The sequence below is a fragment of the Salvelinus sp. IW2-2015 genome, linkage group LG20 (genome assembly GCF_002910315.2).
Source record: "Salvelinus sp. IW2-2015 linkage group LG20, ASM291031v2, whole genome shotgun sequence".
NCBI lineage: Eukaryota > Metazoa > Chordata > Actinopteri > Salmoniformes > Salmonidae > Salvelinus > Salvelinus sp. IW2-2015.
Genome location: NC_036860.1, coordinates 54,265,000 through 54,288,253, shown reverse-complemented (window position 1 = coordinate 54,288,253; position 23,254 = coordinate 54,265,000). Strand labels below are relative to the sequence as shown.

The window sequence follows — 23,254 nt, the reverse complement described above, 5'->3', positions numbered from 1 at the left end:
TGAAGAGGGTGTCGTACTAGCTCCATCAAGCCCTAGGGAACCTAAAGTACTGAAGAGGGAGTCGTACTAGCTCCATCAAGCCCTAGGAAACCAAAAGTACTGAAGAGGGAGTCATACTAGCTCCATCAAGCCCTAGGGAACCTAAAGTACTGAAGAGGGAGTCGTTCTAGCTCCATCTAGGGAACCTAAATACTGAAGAGGGAGTCATACTAGCTCCATCAAAGCCCTAGGGAAACCTAAATACTGAAGAGGGAGTCGCTATCTTCCATCATAGGAACCAAAAGTACTGAAGAGGGTGTCGTACTAGCTCCATCTAGGGAACCTAAAGTACTAAGAGGGTGTCGTACTTGCTCCATCTAGGGAACCTAAAGTACTGAAGAGGGAGTCAAAGCGGATCTATGTGTTTGTTTCATTTCATTTACTTTATTCTGAGGAGCTCTTGCATTGTATATTACAGTCATTGCAGGCATGCACACACACACACACACACACACACACACACACACACACACACACACACACACACACACACACACACACACACACACACACACACACACACACACACACACACACACACACACACAACACACACACACACACACACACACACACACACACACACACAGTTTCACTTTAAGGATCTTGTCAGAATAGTAGGCTATATTTGAGTACAACGTCCCTGTGGGACCATGCATGAATTCAATTAGGCACCTCCAGCCATTCCATAATTAACCTACAAATGAAAAACAAAAAATAATCTCTTTGCGGTGCCTTAGTTTGATCTAAATAAAACACAGGCAGAAAGTAGGTCAGAGCCCAGATAATGCTGTTTGTGGCGACTGAGAGGCACTGTGTCTGTCGACGCCAGAGAAGCTGTTTGGGACTGAGAGCACTGTGTGCTGCGAGCCCAGAGAAGCTGTTGTGGGACTGAGAGCACTGTGTCTGCGAGCCCAGAGAAGCTGTTGTGGGACTGAGAGCACTGTGTCTGTCGAGCCCAGAGAAGCTGTTGTGGGACTGAGAGCACTGTGTCTGTCGAGCCCAGAGAAGCTGTTGTGGGACTGAGAGCACTGTGTCTGTCCGAGCCCAGGAGAAGCTGTGTTGTGGACTGAGAGCACTGTGTCTGCGCAGCCCAGAGAAGCTGTTGTGGGACTGAGAGCACTGTGTCTGTCGAGCCCAGAGAAGCTGTTGTGGGACTGAGAGCACTGTGTCTTCGAGCCCAGAGAAAGCTTTGTGGACTGAGAGCACTGTGTCTGCCGAGCCCAGAGAAGCTGTTGTGGGACTGAGAGCACTGTGTCTGCCGAGCCCAGAGAAGCTGTTGTGGGACTGAGAGCACGTGTCTGTCGAGCCCAGAGAAAGCTGTTGTGGGACTGAGAGCACTGTGTCTGCCGAGCCCAGAGAAGCTGTTGTGGGACTGAGAGACCTGTGTCGCTAGGGCTTGATGGAGCTAGTATGACTCCCTCTTCAGTACTTTTGGTTTCCTAGGGCTTGATGGAGCTAGTATGACTCCCTCTTCAGTACTTTAGGTTTCCTAGGGCTTGATGGAGCTAGTATGACTCCCTCTTCAGTACTTTAGGTTCCCTAGATGGAGCTAGTACGATACCCTCTTCAGTACTTTTGGTTTCCTAGATGGAGCTAGTACGACACCCTCTTCAGTACTTTTGGTTTCCTAGGGCTTGATTATTTTACAGTAGAAACTAAATTAAACCTCTGTCCCTGGTTAGTGTGGGGAAGTTATTACAGTACAACACCATTACCACACCTAAAGTACATCACTTTCCTCAAGCCCACTGTGATTGTGTTAATGGAGGTAGCTTATACTGATCAACAACATTTTGAGTGCATTGATTATTTGTCAAAGCAGGTCAGTTGAGCTTGCCATTGGTTTGGAGAGGGCCACATGTTTGAAAGTGGTGTGTGTAGATGGAATAATCTAATGTATTTAGCAAATGTGCACCTATTGAAAGAAACCAACAAACAGTTCTACACCTGTACTTCCTCTTCTTTTTCTGTTTTTATCTCCCCCTCTCTTCATCTCTTTTGCGTGTCTACATGAAAGAGTTGTATCAATTTGCCGAATGTTACTCTGTGGAAGATGTGGCAGAGTCTTTTGTGAGTCTAATTCTCGGCGGGGGCTATGCGGGAGCAGGCGTGACACGCTCTGCACACACAGTGTCTTTGTATCTCCAGTAATATGGAGGCTTATTTGGAGCTCTGCTCTACCCTGACCATTTCCTATTTCCCCCCTCCGTTAACATCATATTAAAATGAACATGCTGTGGCTGCTGATTTGCAGGTTACTATAGCTTTCTGTAAGGAGGTTACCATGGTACCCAGCTGTCTGGGGTGGTTCTAGCCTCATTTCAGCACCCAGTGTTCTACATTCAAGTCCATTATTCCTGGTCCAATCTGGGTTACTCCTCAACCCAATCTTCTTTTTTGTTCTACACAACCCAATTTAAAGAGCATGCGTTAGCTTAAGGTTTCAGAATATGAGTGTGTGTTTATGTTATTTGTGTGTGTGTGTTTTATTTGTATTATTCTACACTATTTATTCTGTGTGTGTGTGTGTGTGTGTGTGTGTGTGTGTGTGTGTGTGTGTGTGTGTGTGTGTACATGCTGTATCCGCATTCTTTATGAATCCATTTTTCTCCTAAAAGCTCACTGTTTGTCTGTCTTACTTTTCCACCTCCATTTTCATTCTTCTCCATGTCTGACTGTTCACTCTTTCCTCTTAACACCTATCCATCTCTTCTCTTCTCTCTGTCTCTCTCTCCTCCCTTCCTCTCTGTTTCTCTGTCATCCTCTAAATCTTCCATTCAGGTTTTGAATGGTTGCCGTGGAAACTGCCTTCACCCACTCCCTGTTGATGTAGGCTGGTGCAGCAATCTCTCAGTTAGACAGCGTTGCCTAGAAACAAGTCACATAGCTTTCCCTAGCAAGTACTGCAGGGCCCTGACAATCCTAAACCTTTCTCTTTCTCCAAACCCCCATACCTCTCTTTCCTTTACCATCCTTGTCATTTGTGTCTCTCTTTTGTTCTCTCCCAAATTACTCAGAATTCCAATAGTACTCTAAAAAAGATGGCTGTCTTGCCATGCCTTATTCAACACCCTCTCTGTCTAACTCTGTGTCTGATCTTAATCCAACCGTGCCTCCTTCCCCTTTCTCTGCAGGTAACTCAAATGAATCACATTGAGGAAGTATACTCTCTCTTTGAGGTGCAATAGCTCTACTATGCAGTATGTGAATTCTTTCCTTTACACTTCCAACCCTACTTGATACAACATTTGGAAACAAAGCCAATCCTGCTATATGACATCATATATACTGTATACTGTATAAGCCATTGCTTTGCTTACTTCCCCTATTATGAAAACTGTCTCACCTTGCAGCATACCAGGATGTAGCACTAAGCCCCTATTAACCCTGCATGACATTTCTGATAAGCCTGCAGTACACTCTGCATGTCCTCTGCCTCCACAGAGTATTGGATTCTCTGCAAGACCACAGAGTGTAAATTTTCCATAAGCTTAAAAAAACGTCAGTCAGTAAGAAAGAAAAAATCAATAGCTTGATACACTCTCTCCCGCTCTCAATCGTTACCCCTACTCTCTCTGTCCCTCTCGTTAACCCTACTCTCTCTCTCCCTCAATCTCCAAACTCAATTTCAGCTTGTGCAGACACACACATATAAACAGACACACTTCAGTCCATCACTGTGATGATACCTCAACCACCTTAGGGTCCTACACCTGTTCTCTAACTCCTGTCACTGGACAGTAAATGGATGAGTCCTCAGCCTGGGCTGGCAGGCATTAGAGAGGAGGCAGGCAGCTGACAGGAACACCAAACCAGCGCCTAGGCATTCTGACAACCCCTCAGAATACAACCACAGGAGCGAACCAGTCAACTGTGATCAAGTCAGCCCTCTGTCTCTCTCACTCGCTGTCTAGTTATCCCTCTCTTCACTACCAGACAGATTCCTAAAATAGTCTTCAAAGGCGATTGTTTTCGCTCCATTTTATCTAAGATACTGTGTATATGGACAAATTAATGCCTTGCTTTCTCTCTTCTTTTGTCAGTGGCAATGGTTTCAAATGTACCACTCCCAACAGCACCCCATCACAACTATTAAGTCAGGCATGGTGCAGTGTCACACTTCACTTCACCTATCAAAGTCTGTCCCAATTTCCCCTACCAGACCAACAGACAGATATAAGCCCACATTTGCTTGTCTTGTAACAGCTTCTCATTGGCTCTTTTATTTTGGCAGATTGTGTTGCTGTCTGTCATTGGCCTTCGTCTAGTCTTTCCAGCATGCTCCCTCTGGAGTCTCAGTGCTAATGCTTAACATTCATCTGGCAGGGATTCTAAAAGGTCACCTGCATGTTTCCCATCTGACTTCCTTATTTCTATTTATCTTCTGTCATTTCACATCACTATGTGTGCAGAGTGCCTCCATTACAGGAGCGGGCAGCAGATAAACACTGTGTGCTTTTGACCCCCACCCAGCCAGCCATTTCACCTGCAGCACTGGACACTGTGGGCCAGTTCTGGACCAGCATCCCCTGGGCTCCCTGCATCACTGACGACTCCTCCATATGGACCGAGCTGGAACACAAAACACACATTCACATATGCTCATTAGATACATCAATATTATCCCCTGTCGTATCAACACATTAATGAGCTGAAAGTAAAGTACAGTTTTGGTCATAGCCTATCAAAACCAGCCAGATGTGTGTGCTGGCCCACCAGGTTGTTTAGAAAAACTCAAACGTTCTGATTGATGGCATCATGTCACACCCTGGCCTTAGTTATCTTTGTTTTCATTAGTATTTTAGTTAGGTCAGGGTGTGACATGGGTTAGTATGTGTTTTTGTATTGTCTAGTGTGGTTTGTATGGTTGAGGGGGTTTCATAGAGTAGATGGGGTTGTGTTCAGTGTAGGTGTTTAGAATTGTCTATGGTTGAGTGTAGTTGTTTAGGAAAGTCTATGGTTGCCTGATTTGGTTCTCAATCAGAGACAGCTGGTTATTGTTGTCTCTGATTGGGTGCCATATTTAAGGTAGCCATAGGCTTTAGGTGTTTGTGGGTAATTGTCTATGTTGAATGTTTGTAGCCTGTGTGTGTGCACTACGTTTATAGCTTCACGGTCGTTTGTTGTTTTTTTGTTAGTTTGTTAAAGTGTTTCGTGTCGTGTTCATTCATCTTCATTAATAAAGAGAAGATGTATCAATATCACGCTGCGCCTTGGTCTGTCTCTCCACACGATCGTGACACATCACAATAGGCTACCAACTCAGTCCTTGGTCAGTTTTGCCGCCTGATGTCATAACTCAGGTCTGTACATTCTGATTGATGACATCACCATAAACTACCAACTCAGTTCTTTGTCATAGATTTCCCGTACGATGTCATAATTCAGGACTGAATATTCCTGATTCATGACATCACAAATAGCTGCCAATTAAGTTTGTATTCAAATATAATTACGGGTGATGTCATAACTTGAGTTCAGGTCACAATTTATATTTTGACCATCATTCTCTGAGTATGGATCACCTAAAGGCTATGAATTGTTTTTGCAACCCTCAAGCTACCAACATATTTTACATATACCGAAGAAGAAACTATTGGAAAAAACAACAATAATAACAAAATATCAACTTATGTCTTATCAAAACACCATTAGACATGTACTAAATAAATAAAGACTAAAACAGACTTATTTTAGCAAAATTATCATTCATTTGCATTTTCTGGAAAACGAAAATATGAATTTTTCTTTCATATAAATGTGTAGTTTTACAAAGTACAATCCACATTAGTAATAAAAAGCTCATTTACCAGCATTAGCATCGCTGTTAGTGAAACAATGGGAGTGRTAGGGGCTTTGGCAGCATGCTTCAAAAAGCATGCCCACATGTTCTAAGTCACTTCAAAGCAAATGATATAGCAACCAAATCATAACAAGTTGCACACATAGCATATTGGAGGATATTATAAGAATTCTGGTATTTATATCACATTTTCAGTAGAATAAAGCATTTTTGGAGAATAACTTTGGTTTTGTACACAGTCATATGATGTGGTATTGAAAAGTACAATCTTAGGCAAGTACATGGGGAGCTAGCTGCAGTGTATCTCTGCAGGTGATCTGTCTATCTGGTCAAAATGAATGATACAGGTCCCCTTCCACCCTCTGATGATGTGTACTACTTAATAGTACGTCTCCAGAGAAACCTAGATTAAAATAAAGGTCCAATTTATCAAATTACTATAGGGCAGGGTTTCCCAAACTCGGTCCTCAGGACCCCTAGGGGTGCACTTTTGGGTTTCTGCACTACACAGCTGATCAGCTGTGTAATGTTATAGCAAAAACCAAAACGAGCACCGAGTATAGGAAGTGCTGGTATAGGGGGAATTGTGTGTTTTTGGCTAGGGTCAAAATGACCCCAAAGGACTAGAAATTAGATTTTGAAAGTCCATATAGATACAGAAAAACTAAACAATGATTTAGATTTGTTAAGAACAACTTGATTGACAAAGTCTAGGCTATGCAGAGTGCCCAGAAACGCTACCATCCGTTTTTCAGGGATACAGTATTTTCAACCTAACTTCCAATTACTGTGAAAAATGAAAGTGGAACCTCTACTCAGGCGTCTTTTTACGCTTACTACGTTAGGTTAGACAAAATCATGAACATTTTGAAGAATTGAATAAACTACTTTTGGGATATGATAAAAACGCCCCTCTGGGGTCAAAACCCCAGTCGGTAAGCTTAAGGGTTAAAAGTTGAAATACATGTCAAGGAAGTGACTCCCATAGTCCAGCCAATACTACATTCATAAAAAATACTCACCAAAAAGGAAATGGAAACAGACGATACACTTTCAATATCAAAAGAACTATACAATCAGACACCCACAGACCCACTCTCAGATATACTTCCTCCTCTAATGCTCTAATTATCCCTTCAAGGTTGACACCATGCTTTTAATCAGTCTAGTTTAGGTAATCCCGGCAGCATTTAATTTGGTGGATGTTTCCAGTGTGCCAGTATAATCACAGTTTGATGTGTATCTGGGAACGTGTGTGTGTGTGTGTGTGTGTGTGTGTGTGTGTGTGTGTGTGTGTGTGTGTTTGTGTGTGTGTGTGTGTGTGTGTGTGTGTGTGTGGTGTGTGGTGTGTGTTGTTGTGTGTGTGTGTGTGTGTGTGTGTGTGTGTGTGTGTGTGTGTGTCTGTTAAGGTGCGTGCAAATATCTTTGCACACTGATGTGTCTCTGGTCTGTGTAACTTAACAATCTGGCTTGCCTTGGGTTATCATGGTCTGTTGTGTATCACTTCACCTCCCATCAGATGTGTTGACTGAGAGGCAGAGCGACAGAGGAAACATCACATAAACATGCTGCTACTCTCTGTTTATTGTCTATACATGGTCGCTTTAACTCTACCTGCATGGGCGTATTACCTCAATTGCCTCGACTGACCGGTGCCCCCCACATTGACTCTGTGCCGGCACCCCCTGTATATAGCCTCACTATTGTTATTTTACTGCTGCTGTTTAATTATTTGTTCATTTTAATTTTATTACACATTTTTTGATTATCTATTTTTTACTTAACACTTTTTTTCCCTTAAAACTTATTAAAGCATTGTTGGTTAAGGGCTTGTAAGTAAGCATTGCACTGTAAGGTCTACACCTGTTGTATTCGGCACATGTGACAAATGCAATTTGATTTGATTTGAGGAGGAGGAGAGAAGGACAGGAAAGAAAGGGAGGGAAGGAGTCAGATGGAGAGAGCAGGTGTGATGGGATTGAAAGAAAGAGGTGAGAGATAAAAATAGGGACGGGAGGTGGTAGTTACATAGAGGCATGAGAATGAAAGAGGAGAGAGAAGGAGAGAGAGAAGGAGAGAGATGAGAGAGAGAAGGAACAAAGCGAGAGTGAGAAGAATGGTAAGCAGAGGAAAACAGAACGCTCTGACGATCTACTCCAAGCTCCTTATCATATTGTATACAGTGCCTTCGGAAAGTATTCAGACCCACTTACTTTTTCCACATTTTGTTATGTTACAGCCTTATTCTAAAAATGATTAAATTCATCAATCTACACCCAATACCCCATAATGACAAAGCGAAAACAGTTTTTTTGAAAATTTTGCAAATGAATAAAAAATTATAAACTGAAATATCTTATTTATATGTATTCAGACCCTTCGCTACGAGACTCAAAATTGAGCTCAGTTGCATTGACCATCCTTGAAARCTCCTGTTTCCATTTATCATCCTTGAAATGTTTCTACAACTTAATTGGAGTCCACCTGTGTCCACCTGTAAATTCAATTGATTGGACATGATTTTTGAAAGGCACACACCTGTCTATATAATGTCCCACAGTTGACAGTGCATGTCAGAGCAAAAACCAAGCCATGAGGGCGAAGGAATTGTCTGTAGAGCTCAGAGACAGGATTGTGTCAAGGCACAGATCTGCATTAGGCTACCAAAAACATTATGCAGCATTGAAGGTCACCAAGAACACAGTGGCCTCCATTTCTTAAATGGAAGAAATATGGAACCACCAAGACTCTTCCTAGAGCTGGCCTCCCGGCCAAACTGAACAATCGGGGTAGAAGGGCCTTGGTCAGGGAGGTGACCAAGAAATCGATGGTCCCTCTGACAGTGCTCCAGAGTTCCTCTGTGGTGATTGGTGAACCTTCCAGAAGGACAACCATCTCTACAGCACTCTACCAATCAGGCCTTTATAGTAGAGTGGCCAGACGGAAGCCACTCCTCAATAAAATGCACATGACAGCCTGCTTGGAGTTTGCCAAAAGGCTCCTAAAGACTCTCAGACCATGAGAAACAAGATTCTCTGGTCTGATGAAACCAAGACTGAACTCTTTGGCCTGAATGCCAAGCGTAACGTCTGGATGAAATGTGGCACCATCCCTACAGTGAAGCATGGTGGTGGCAGCATCATGCTGTGGGGATGTTTTTCAGCGGCAGGTACTGGGAGACTAATCAGGATTGAGGGAAAGATGAACGGAGCAAAGTACAGAGAGATCCTTGATGAAAACATGCTCCAGAGCACTCAGGACTTCAGACTGGGGCGAAGGTTCAACTTCCAACAGGACAACAACCCTAAGCACACAGCCAAGACAATGCAGGAGTGGCTTTGGGACAAGTCTCTAAATGTCCTTGAGTGGCCCAGCCAGAACTCGGACTTGAACCCGATCGAACATCTCTGGAGAGACCTGAAAATAGCTGTGCAGCGACGCTCCCCATCCAACCTGACAGAGCTTGAGAGGATCTGCAGAGAAGAATGGGAGAAACTCCCAAAATACAGGTGTGCCAAGCTTGTAGCGTCATACCCAAGAAGACTCAAGGCTGTAATCGCTGCCAAAGGTGCTTCAGCAAAGTACTGAGTAAAGGGTCTGAATACTTATGTAAATGTGATATATAAAAACCTGTTTTTGCTTTGTCATTATGGGGTGTTGTGTGTAGATTTATGAAAAAAAAATGTTTTTAATCCATTTTAGAATAAGGCTGTAACATAACAAAATGTGGAAAAAGTCAAGAGGTCTGAATACTTTCTGAATGCACTGTACGTCAACCCTTATCCACTGTTTGTCACAACTAACCATGCTACTCCAACATTCACAATCACTACCACATCTAATGAACACACAAACCTGAGGGCATGTATGAGTCACAGATGCATTCAGGACTGCATTATTTGTCTTGGCAACCACACATACGGAAAAAGGCCATAAACATAAAAACACAGACACACACAAACACGCACCCTTTTTCCTAAACATGCATAATAAATGTAAAGCATGTAGGCCTGCAGAGGAGCAGCTAGCCCTGGCTGTAGCCTCTGCAATGCAGCTCACAGTGTATATTCTCCCTCTGCTTTATGAACTGTATGCCATCCTGCCCTCTGCTGCAATACACATCACTCAGAGAGAGATGTGGCCATTTATTGTGGGTTTCCCATTGGGTGATGTTGGGTGAGGGATATGAACTGAGGGGTGTGGGTGGGGGTGTGTCAGAATGGGGTGTCTGGAGGATGTGTGTGGGTGGAGAATATGGAAGCAAGGGTTTGGATTGGCTGTGTGCAGAAAGAGGTATAGGGAGTGTGCCATTTGAAACTGCTGCAGTGTAACAGTATAACTTTAAACCGTCCCCTCGCCCCGACACGGGCGCGAACCAGGGACCCTCTGCACACATCAACAACAGTCACCCACGAAGCGTCGTTAACCTCATCGCTCCACAAAACCGCGGCCCTTGCAGAGCAAGGGGCAACACTACTAATAGGTTTTCAGAGCAACTGATTGAACCGCTACTAGCGCGTACCCGCTAACTAGCTAGCCATTTCACATCCGTTACACTCACCCCCCTTTCAACCTCCTCTTTTTCCGCAGCAACCAGTGATCCCGGGTCAACAGCATCAATGTAACAGTATAACTTTAAACGTCCCCTCGCCCGACACGGGCGCGAACCAGGGACCCTCTGCACCACATCAACAACAGTCCACCCACGACGCGTCATTACCCATCGTCCACAAAACCCACGGCCCTTGCGAGCAAGGGGCAACACTACTAATAGGTTTCAAGAGCAAGTGACGTAACTGATTGAACCGCTACTTAGCGCGTACCCGCTAACTAGCTAGCCATTTCACATCCGTTACACTAGCAATGCCAAGATGGTGGATGAGAGTGTTGAGAGTTCATGAGAGTTCATGAGAGTCTATGTCACATGATATGATACACAATCTCTCTGCATACCAGATAAATCATCAATCCAATATATTCAAAATATCCTACTCAAATGCAATTAAATCCAACCGGAAAATCAGACTCCCATTGAGATACTACACAAAAAAGGAGGACCTGCACTCTTAGCAGATGATTGCGTAATTGTTGTAGAATGGCTAAATTGTATGCAGGGGAGAAGCATTGCCCCTGGAGGAGAATATGTGTTTGTATAGCAGTGCTGTTATTAATCTAAAAATGTCTTCTGCTGTCTGTGTTCACACCCTCTCTTCCCTTCCCTTCCCTCAACACACAACACACCACACACACACACACACCACACACACACACACAACACACACACACACACACACACACACACACACACACACACACACCACACACACACACACACAACACCACACACACACACACACACACACACACTAGGGTTGAATGGCGGGAACGTTACAAGATTTACAGCCCAAAACCACTCCCCTTTCCCGTGATAAATAACTGCGAGAAACCAGAAATTATAATACATTATTTATATGAACAGCATGGGGTGAAACGGAACTGTTAAATTATATGGATTATATACAGCCCATCTCAGTATGGAGTGCAGTTCACAATGCATGAAGACCCATCATCTCATCATGGGAACTCTTTTTCTTGTGAAAGGTAGGCCTACATTTTCTGCAGCATAGCCTATGCTACAGTAAAATAAACACAGAATGAGCATCTAATTTACCAGTCTCCATCTGGCTTTCAGGGGTCACCTTGTTTTTAATTGTAAATATTATAATTGTTTTAATTGCAGCTCCAGAGTTTTAAAACAGCCTATCACTCTATCATATTATTGCTGTAAATCAGTGCACACGCGAGCAGTCTCTCGCAGTCTTTCTCTCTCTCTCTCCATCACCCCCATTCGAATTGAATCCAAAAAAGATAATATTTTCTAGAGTGATATATAGCCCTATATATAGATGTCCTAGCTTACCTCTTTCAAGTAATACATTCAATGCAGTAGTAGCCTTATATTTAGCTAATTAATGATGGGTTATGCATAATAAGCTTCTAACTTGCAGCCTCTATCTCTTGCACAATATGCAAGCACCTGTGCTCTGCTGGCCTCTCCTTAAAAACTGCTCCTTAGCTCTTGGAGTCCCATGCAGAAAAAGTTAGACTAGAATAGCTTGTTGGACATAATTATTTTAGCATTTCTTATACCAATAGACTATTTGAAGAGGGACGCAAGCTCTTGTTTGCTGAATGTTAAATGCAGCAGCCAATATAACCCACGGGTAGATGGAAAGAAGAGTGAACGCGCGATGGCGGTAGCTATAGCAGTTATCTATTCAGACCCATAACCATCAGTCTTCGTGAAGAGAAGTGAAAGCCGTCTGCGTCTAATTCTAGTCCTATATTATTCAAGCATGTCATTACAATGATGAAGATGAGGACAACAAAACTTATTTCATTTATCTGTTGAAAGGGAAGGAGGAATGAAGCAACAATAGAGAGAGAAAGAGGAGGTATAGGCTAATAACATTAGGGAAAATATTATGAAAGGTAGACTATACAGTACAAGTCAAAAGATTGAACACACCTACTCTTTCAACGGTTTTTCTTTATGTTTACTATTTTCTACATTGTAGAATAGTAGTGAAGACATCAAAACTATGATAACACATGGAATCATGTAATAACCAAAAAAGTGTTAAACAAATCAAAATATATTTTAGATTCCTCGAAGTAGCCACCCTTTGCCTTGATGACAGCTTTGCACACTGTTGGCATTCTCTCAACCAGCTTCATGAGGTAGTCACCTGAAATGCATTTCAATTAACAGGTGTGCATAGTTAAAATTTAATTTGTGGAATTTCTTTCCTTCTTAATGCATTTGAGCCAATTAGTTGTGTTGTGACAAGGACGCATTGGTATACAGAAGATAGCCCTATTTGGTAAAAGACCAAGTCCATATTATGGCAAGAACAACTCAAATAAGCAAAGAGAAACAACAGTCCATCCTTACTTGAAGACATGAAGATCAGTCAATCCGTAAAATTTCAAGAACTTTCAAAGTTTCTTCAAGTGCAGTCGGAAAAACCATCAAGCGCTATGACGAAACTGGCTCTCACGAGGACCGCCTCAGGAGAGGAAGACCCAGAGTTACCTCTGCTGCAGAGGATAAGTTAATTTGACTTACCAGCCTCAGAAATTGCAGCACAAATAAATGCTTCACAGAGTTCAAGTAACAGACACATCTCGACATCAACTGTTTACAGCAGACTGCGTGAATCAGGCCTTCATGGTCGAATTGCTGCAAAGAAACCACTACTAAAGGACACCAATAAGAAGAAAATACTTGCTTAGGCCAAGAAACACAAGCAATGGACATTAGACCGGTGGAAATCTGTCCTTTGGTCTGATTAGTCCAAATTTGAGATTTTTGGTTCCAACCGCCGTGTCTTTGTGAGATGCAGAGTAGGTGAACGGATGATCAATACAGTGCCACCAACACGGCCTGCTACCGAAGACTGTGGGCTCTCTTTCTCCGTGGCCGATGTGAGTAAAACATTTAAACGTGTAACCCTCGCAAGGCTGCCAGCCCAGACGGCATTCCTAGCCGCATCCTCAGAGCATGCGCAGACCAGCTGGCTGGTGTGTTTCCGGACATATTCAATCAATCGCTATCCCAGTCTGCTGTACCCACATGCTTCAATATGGCCACCATTGTTCCTGTTCCCAAGAAAGCTAAGGTAACTTAACTAAATGACTATCGTCCTGTAGCACTTACTTCTGTCATTATGAAGCGCTTTGAGAGACTAGTAAAGGATCATATCCCCTCTACCTTACCTGTCATCTTAGACCCACTCAAATTTGCTTACCGCCCCAATAAGTCCACAGACAATGCAATCGCCATCACACTGCACGCTGCCCTATCCCATCTGGACAAGATGAATACCTATGTAAGAATGCTGTACATTAACTACAGCTCAGCATTCAACACCATAGTATCCTCCAAACTCATCATTAAGCTTGAGACCCTGGGTCTCGATCCCGCCCTGTGCAACTGGGTCCTGGACTTCTTGACGGGCCGCCCCCCAGGTGGTGAAGGTAGGAAACAACCTCTCCACTCCGCTGATCCTCAACCCTGGGGCCCCTTGGGCACAAATCCACCATCGCTGGACAAGACAGGACTGGCAAAAAGTTATCTTCACTGCCGAGTCGCGGTTTTGTCTCACCAGGGGTGATGGTCGGATTCGCGTTTATCGTCGAAGGAATGAGTGTTACACCGAGGCCTGTACTCTGGAGCGGGAACGATTTGGAGGTGGAGGGTCCGTCATGGTCTGGGGCGGTGTGTCACAGCATCATCGGACTGAGTTTGTTGTCATTGCAGGCAATCTCAACGCTGTGCGTTACAGGGAACACATCCTCCTCCCTCATGTGGTACCCTTCCTGCAGGTTCATCCTGACATGACCCTCCAGCATGACAATGCCACCAGCCATGCTGCTCGTTCTGTGCGTGATTTCCTGCAAGACAGGAATGTCAGTGTTCTGCCATGGCCAGCGAAGAGCCCAGATCTCAATCCCATTGAGCACTTCTGGGATCTGTTGGATCGGAAGTTGAGGGCTAGGGCCATTCCCCCCAGAAATGTCCGGGAACTTGCCTTGGTGGAAGACGGGGGTAACATCTCACAGCAAGAACTGGCAAATCTGGTGCAGTCCATGAGGAGGAGATGCACTGCAGTACTTAATGCAACTGGTGGCCACACCAGATACTGACTGTAACTTTTTTTTAACCCCCCCTTTGTTCAGGGACACATTATTCAATTTCTGTTAGTCACATGTCTGTGGAACTTGTTCAGTTTATGTCTCAGTTGCTGAATCTTATGTTCATACAGATATTTACACATGTTAAATTTGCTGAAAATAAATACAGTTGACAGTGAGAGGACGTTTCTTTTTTTACCGAGTTTAGATTGTGTGTATTAGGTTTTGTTTTGTAATTTGTTAGATATTAGGTTTTGTTGTGGAATTGTTAGATATTACCTGTTAGATACTGCTGCACTGTCGGATCTAGGAGCATAAGCATTTCGCTACACTCGCAATAACATCTGCTCACCATGTGTATGTGACCAATAAAATGTGATTTGATTTGTGTGGTTCCCACCGTGAACCATGGAGGAGGTGGTGTGATGGTGCTTTGCTGGTGAAACTGTCTGTGATTCATTTAGAATTTAAGGCACACTTAACCAGCATTGCTAGCACAGCATTCTGCAGCGATACGCCATCCCATCTGGTTTGCGCTTAGTGGGACTATCATTTGTTTTTCAACAGGACAATGAACCAACACACCTCCAAGCTATGTAAGGGCTATTTGACCAAGAAGGAGAGTGATGGAGTACTGCATTAGATGACCTGGCCTCCACAGTCACCCGACCTCAACCCAATTGAGATGGCTGCTTTTCGGTCCAAGTCATCCAAACCAACAAGTGCTCAGCGTATGTGGGAACTCCTTCAAGACTGTTGGAAAAGCATTACAGGTGAAGAATGCCAAGAATGCAAAGGTGTCATCAAGGCAAAGCGTGGTTACTTTGAAGAATCTAAAATATAACAAATATTTTGATTTGTTTAACACTTTTTTCGTTACTACATGATTCCATATGTGTTATTTCATAGTTTTGAGGACTTTAAAAAAATAATGAAAAACCCTTGAATGAGTAGGTGTGTCCTAACTTTTGACTGCTACTGTATATATATATATATACAGTACCAGCCTACTAATTATAAAAATAGGCCCTATTACAGTATTTTTCAAAATGTTTATCAAATTCGCTAGCCTATACTTGTAACTTTGTAGGCCGCATGTGCTGCACTAGAATTGCATGTTCTCTTCTGCTTTATCATGGTTTGAACGATGTGTGTAATTACAGTATATACAATACAGTACACACTTCACACTCAAAAAGATTAGCCTACTGTTTTGTTTATTTACCCAGAGAGCATAACCACCCCCCCCCCCCCCCCCCAACCGCCAGGGGCTACTGATTAACACATTCATGTAAAAATATGAAACAGTCTGCACCCTTTATGGTGTGTGTGTGTGTGTGTGTGTGTGTGTGTGTGTGTGTGTGTGTGTGTGTGTGTGTGTGTGTGTGTGTGTGTGTGTGTGTGTGTGTGTGTGTGTGTGTGTGTGTGCGCGGGTGTGCTTGTGTATATGTGTGTGTGCATGTGTGTGTGATGATCTGAGGCTGAAAAAGCTCTCAGTCAGTTCATCAGCTCATTTATCCTTCACGGTTCCTTCTGAAAGACCCTGTATCTGGGAAGAGTGGCGCTCGGAATGTAGATGACCTATATACACTATGGCAGAGCAGAGGAGCAGAGCTACTGGGGCCTGGCAGGAACAGCATGGCTCTGCCCCACTGTCTGTGTGTGTACCCCTCTGGGGCGGCTGACAGGACAGCCAGGGCACAGCTGGCCCAAACAGGGCAACAGGGGGCTGAGTGGGGTCAGACACATGTTGAGGAGCCACTAGTGGTTATGGAGGCTGTTGCTAATCTGATCTGAGACCTGTCTGTGGTCATGTTATGCTGTCTGCAGGCAGGTGCTTCTGCAGAGTGCAGTAGTCAGAGTGGCTGCCTCCCAGTCTTTGTTGTGCAGACAAGCATGGCGACTCTGGACTGTAAAATGGGTGCAACATTTCCTTGGCTACACACTGCAACAAGATTCCTCCAAGCAATTGATAGTATTTCACTGAGATGCTCTCTTAAAGCAATATACTGTAATTCTAAGAGCTAAAAGTGGTAAGGGGCTTGGGAATCTTTTTAAGGAGGGTAGAATTTACAAGAGGGCAAAAGAGTAAAGTGCTTACCTCTGCATCCCTGTTCTCAGAGAAGTGGAGTATTGCCAGTCAGCATTTGGGGCCTTCGGCTGAGAGAGAGAGGGGGGGGGGCAGATATGGTCTCATTAATTAATCATGGTGCACATCCCAGCTCTGCATCCTGATTGGAACACTGCAGTTCTGGAAGACAGTGTGCCACTGCCATCAGATACACACACACACATGCCCTTTACCAAAGCAATGACTTTGGGAGACACACTGATACATTCTTAGATGACCTATCTCCCTGTGTGTGTGAGAGTTCTTCTGTGAGAGGATTGAGGAGTTTGTGTATGAGTCAGTTTGTCGCATTGTGTGTGTGTGTGTGTGTGTGTGTGTGTGTGTGTGTGTGTGTGTGTGTGTGTGTGTGTGTGTGTGTGTGTGTGTGTGTGTGTGTGTGTGTGTGTGTGTGTGTGTGTGTGTGTGTGTGTGTGTGTGTGTGTGTGTGTGTGTGTGTGTGTGTGTGTGTGTGCGTGCCTGCAATGACTGTAATATACAATGGTCCTGATGAAGTTTGCTTGAGTGCCGTGAGGTCAGAGCTCCAGGCAGCCCTTTAAAATACTGCCTCATCAGTCACACTGCAGCTGGGCTTTGAGCTAATCCAATCAGGACGAGCCCCTCTATCACCAGGCCAACCACATCCTCCATCCCTGCTCATGTTGGGCTGGGGTTAAGAGGTAAAGGGAGGCTCTCCTAGGGCAGTCACACATTACTCAAGTTCATTGATGTTCTCCACAAGAAGGCTGCTCCATGTGGATGTGTGTTTTTTCAATTAATGTAGTTTGTTTCCACAAGGTTTACACATTGCATGAAGGTTCATAATGGAGCTTCAGAGATTTTAATATGTACATCTTGAAAACACAAATCATAACCACTGACATCATTAGAGCCCTAGACATCAGATCTGTGGGTAGGGGTGAGTACGGTAGTAGTTTAAGACTCATACATGTTTAGGCTTCAGTAGGTGCCCCAGATAAAGAGGGTACATAATGTTCTTTAATTAGTTTCATTCTGAAGGGAGTATCTCCTGCTCTGAGACACAACCTCTCTGAGTGAATCTAATTTGTGGGGCTGGAAGTTAATTTCATTTCCACCACCATTCTTATCTTGGCCAGATGCTGCCTCTGCTCATTGCTCCATCTTGACCCATCCACGACCACAACCTAAACCCCAAAACATTCCAATCAACCCCATGTCACCTCCGAACTACATTCTGACAATGTTTTGACCATCAATCTATCCAATCCCGAGAGTAGAGCGCTGAAACAGCAGAGCATCAGATCGTACGACAGCCAACCCATTAGAGGACACAGCCCAGATCTCTGCTCGTTAGAGTAAACATATGTTCGCGCCAGTTAAACAGAGACAAAAATACAACAAATCAACCTTAAAACATGGCTAATGGAAGCAGAGAGCCCATGGATTTCAGAAGACATAGCTGCTGAATACAGCCATTTGCACACTCTCCAGGAACGTTAAKTCCTTGAGCTCTAGTCTGTAATGAAGTACCCCTATTGGGAGTTTTACTGAGGTTAAACGAAAACCAAACTTGTGATTCCTCGATAGAGAACATGTTTATCATGAGTGCTGCTGCAATACGTAACATTCCAGCCCTGTTGTGGTAAACATATGCAGGGCTATTTATTTTTCATTTCCTGTAGTACTCAGCCTTGACTCCTAAGCCATGCTCGACCATGAATGCCAACACTTTCCTACGGCAGCATAGTGCTGCAGTGGAATAGGTTCTAGAGAGGAGAGACAGCAGGAAAGACTGCTAGAGAGAACTCTGAGTGAGGAGTCAATGTGGCAGACTGGAGAGGAAAGAATACAGGAGTAAAGTTATGAGAGGATCTTTCAGTTACTCCAATTTAACACAGACGTTGTTGTGACTAAAGAAAAAAAAGACACAAAGACACACACACACACACACACATATATATACACTGTGCAGCCACATTTAAACTGGAGAAATCACAGACACACAACCATACACACACACACAAAGAAACATGTCATATCTGACGCAGTCTCAAGATGTACTGGCAAATAAAAAGAATATGACAACAAAGCAAACAATATGACAATGAACGACTTCAGCTAGCATGTAAAACCACTGAGCCTCTACAGCCCTTCATGTAACAGACAGTTCAAAGAACAGTGGTAGGATGGAATGTGTTCTACAACACTCATCTAAAGACAACCAACACCAACATAGCTAATACATATAAAGCCTAGTACAGGGGTGTCAAACTCATTCTGCCCTGGGAACCGCAATCGGTCTTCAACATGGTCCAGAGAGCCGCTCTGAAAATGTGTAATATTTCCTCACGGTCGAAAGTGGCAAAAGACAGTCCTCTATCCTTTGTTTTTTAAATTGTTGATACTCCTAGACTGTCTAGTTTTAATTTCTGTGATTATTTGCGAGCTGGACACAGTCAAGAAACTTTATAAATGTAGGTCCATTATAATTTCTACACACTTTCAATTTGGTTTTAGTCATTTTAAAGTATATTGAGAAATGCATATCGTTTTTAAATAATTTCTGTACTCAAACCACCCGCAGGCTGTATGCTTGACACCCCTGGCCTAGTATGTAATCTGGAGAGGTGGCAGATTGTGAGGCTATACTTCTGTTATGCCATGCATGACCTGTTAGTCATTTGGCTTAAAAGAAGAGGAAAAATATGACGCACCTCTGGGCAGACTTGCAGTGAAGCGTCGGGCATGCTTAGTCTCCGTACAAACCCACTACCTCCTGTGAAGAAGCGCTCAGAACCCCAGGTGCCGCTAATGGGCCGGCCTGTGTTGTAGAACATGAAGGTGTCGCTGCCTGAGGTGGCCGTCAGACAGGTCTTGTAGCAGTAGGTCTTGGTCATAGAGCCATTCCCACGCACCTCAATGTAGTGAGGATCCACCTTGAGGTCTCTCCGCAGCGCCACATTGTTATTGGGTTGTCCCCCACCACCACCCCCACCCCCAGCACCACCTACTATGCTGCTGCTCCCGCTGTCAGGGGGGGTCTTTTGGGATACGCAGCAGGGGGAGCAGGAGCCAGGCTGGGTGCAGTAGGCATGGCAGCGCACGATGGCCAGCACCACCACAGTTACCAGGAACACAAAGGTGGTGGCGCTCAGAGCCACGATCAGATAGAGGGTCAAATTAGAAAAGAGCAGGGTGCTGTGGGGCCGGATGACCCTCTTAGGGTCAGGGGTCACCTTGGGTGGCACCTCCATGACAGCCACATTGACAGTGGCGGTGGAGGAGAGAGGCGGCTGGCCGTGGTCTCTCACCAGTACAGTCAGGCTGAAGGAGGTGGAGTTGTCCTCCAAGACCCTGCGTGTGGTGCGGATCTCCCCCGTGTGTTCGTGCACCTTGAATAGTTCCAAGTCTGTGCACTGATCCAACACATAGATCAGCCAGGCATTGGGACCTGCGTCTGCGTCGTACGCCACCACCTTGGTCACCAGGGCGCCAGCCTCAGCGTTCTTCAGGACTGTCTCTGTGGAGCGCGTACTGTTGCCTGGGGGATTGACGATCTCAGGCACGTGGTCGTTCTGGTCCATGATGTAGATGTAGACAGTGGCCACCCGGCTGAGGGGCGGAATGCCTCCATCCTGAGCTTTGACCTGGAAGTGGAACTCCCTGAGTGACTCATAGTCAAAGGCGCGCAGGGCGTAGGCCTCTCCCGTTTCGGCCTTCACAGAGACGTAAGAGGTGACAGGGATCCCGTGGTTGTTGTCATTGAGGACAGTGTAGGTGATGCGTCCATTCTCGTTGACATCTGAGTCCTGGGCCTTCACAGTGCACAGCGAGGCCCCGGGGGCGTTGTTCTCCGTCACATAGACCGTGTAGGAGGTCTGCTCGAAGCGTGGCGGGTTGTCATTCACATCAGCCACATCCACCTGTATGGTCTTTTGGGAGGAGAGGGGTGGGGTGCCGCCGTCAGTGGCGCTGAGSGTGACATTGTAGGCAGCGGTGGTTTCACGGTCCAGGAAGGCGGAGGTGACCAGGGTGTAGTAGTTTCTAAAGGACTTGATCTTGAAGGGGAGGCCCAGGGGTATTTCCAGGCTCACCTGTTTGTTAGCACCAGAGTCCCGGTCTGTGACACTGATCAGGGCCACCACGGTGTCAGCCCGGGCATCCTCCCTCACTGGGCTGGAGAGAGAAGACAGGACTATCTCTGGGACATTGTCATTCACATCCACCACCTCCACCACCACCTTACAGTGGGCTGCCACAGCACCAGGGCCTTTATCCATGGCCTGGATATACATCTCATAAGAGTTGGTTTCTTCATAGTCCACATTGCTCCTCACTCTGATCTCTCCCGTGTTGCTGTCCATGCTGAACATCTGTCTGACTCTCTCAGGAGTGTAGCTGCTGAAAGAATAATACACCTCACCATTGGTACCCTCGTCAAGGTCTGTGGCATTCAATTTGATGACCAGTGTGTCTTTTGGTGAGTTTTCTAACAATTTTACTTTGTACACTGAGCTGTCAAATACAGGGACATTGTCATTGGTGTCCAGGACTCGCACATTAATTTTAGCTGAACCGGTTTTTGCTTGTGTTCCGCCATCTGCAGCAGTCAGAATTAATTGGTGGTAAGGCGCCAGCTCGCGGTCAAGGGGCTTTTTGAGCACGAGCTCAATGTGCTTGCTGTTGATGGAGGGTTTGTTGGAATCCAGCGCGAAGTGTTCGTTTGGGCTGAGTCGATACAGACGAACGGAGTTGGATCCCACGTCCGGATCCAGGGCATTCTCAATGGGGAAACGAGACCCTGGTAAAGCCGATTCTGTCATTTCCAATTGATACTCATCTCTAGGGAACTTCGGCGCATTGTCATTAGCATCCACAATCTCCACCTCAACACTGTGCACCTCGGATGGGTTTTCAACAAGCACCTCTAAATGTATAAAACAGGTGCTGCTTAAATCACACAACGTCTCTCTGTCGATTCTTTCATTGACAATTAATTTTCCATTTTTGGGATTGACATCCACATACCGTTTTCCACTGGTGGTTACCTTTATCTTTCGATTGGAGAGCTTTCGGATATCCAACCCCAAATCCTGCACAAGATCCCCCACCGCCGCTCCATGTTCTAATTCCTCAGGAATAGAGTACCGTAGTTGTCCAAGTGAAAGGTCACAAAATAAGAAAAATACAACAAAAGAAAGAGCCACATTGTTTCCTATACAGTTACATATCCCCGTAACAGCCATTGCAAGCTCATGGGATCCGCAGACGGATTAAATACAGCTTTCCGCCTTTTTAGCTTGCAGTACCTCACCTCCCACCACCGCATTAAAATAAGTTAATTGGTTCCCCGTTAAATGCAAGAGGAACGGCACATCCATTCCGTTATCTGTTTGAACGGATACTTCTCCAACGCATCCATGTTGCCTTTGTCCGTGATGTCTTTTTTCTCTCCTCAGCGCGCGGCTGACGGGTGTGTTTCCCTGCCACTGGTGCTGCGTATCTCGCTCTCGCGCGCTCAGGGTCTCTCTCTCTCTCTTTCTCCCCTTCTCCTTCCCCACTGGTGCAACCTCCCCCGCCTCCCCATCAATTTCTCCCTGTGTCTCTCTCTCTACCTCCAGTGCTCAATGTGATGGTGTCAGTGCAGAGCAGCGGGGGAGGGTCCGTGTGCTCAAAGACGGTTGGCTGCATTTCACATATCAGCACCTTAATTAAGAAAAATAACAGAACTGAATACAAATCCACCGCCTTAGATTGGTTTCATTTATGGCCATTTACCGTGTCTGTGCACATGATAAATTGAGTCAACACTGCAATACATCACTCGTTTAAATGGATATGGAAAACCAGCACAGCTGTATGGTTGAAAATTAAATTGTTAATTTGGGTTGTCCCACCAATTATTCTCTATAGTCTTTTTTAAATCATTATATCAAATGTGCAATTAGCCTGCCTCATGCTGCGACGCAAAACCCTGCAGTCAAATTTTACAACAGGTAGCCGATCTCAAACATGGCACGTTTTGGGGACTGTAATTGCCCTGATTAGTTTGAACCTGAACCACTGCATGGCGGCTTCCCCTAAAGCAGCTCTTATAGCTCTGTCCTCTGCTATAGCGCACCCTGCACCGCCACATTTGGGAAAGGCATATAACGATGCAGATCACTGGCATCGCCCCTACATCCACAACCTCTAACACAGGGATCGCTGTCAGTGCTAGACTTCAGAGTGTCAGCTGAAATAATCACATCCAAGATGCCCGTGGTGTCCCCAATAAGCCCTACGTCTCATTCCCTCTCTGTATCACCACTGTGCACGCGGTACCCACTTATTTTCTTCACCATCATCCTAACTATCAGCACCATCACTTTCCACATCATCATCACAATAATAATCGTCATCTTCATCATCATCAACATTATTATAATCATCCTCATCATTGTCAAAATATGAACAGATTTACACGAGACAGTCCAGACCATACTGGCCAGCATGCCCCAGGCACTCTCTCTGTGCATCCATCAACAACATTAGAGTACATGAATCTGTCACTCTGAAACTACTGTCTATTCAGAGTGACAATTGAGTCCTGTGCACAAGAGTTGGCGAATGGGGAACATGTG

At 44.9% G+C, this 23,254-nt stretch overlaps 1 protein-coding gene across 1 annotated transcript in view; it reads right to left on the bottom strand.

The window, feature by feature from the left end:
* LOC111980469 (protocadherin alpha-C2-like) overlaps positions 1-22,296 on the bottom strand; it is a 31,324-nt gene extending 9,028 nt beyond the window's left edge. Inside the window, exons 1-3 of the mRNA XM_024011206.2 lie at positions 19,346-22,296; positions 16,644-16,702; positions 4,529-4,614 (exon numbers count right to left, since the gene is read on the bottom strand). Of these exons, the coding sequence (XP_023866974.1) occupies positions 4,529-4,614; positions 16,644-16,702; positions 19,346-21,877 (2,677 nt within the window). The 5' untranslated portion in view covers positions 21,878-22,296. The remainder of the gene's footprint in view (positions 1-4,528; positions 4,615-16,643; positions 16,703-19,345) is intronic.
* Between the last annotated feature and the right edge of the window lie 958 nt (positions 22,297-23,254).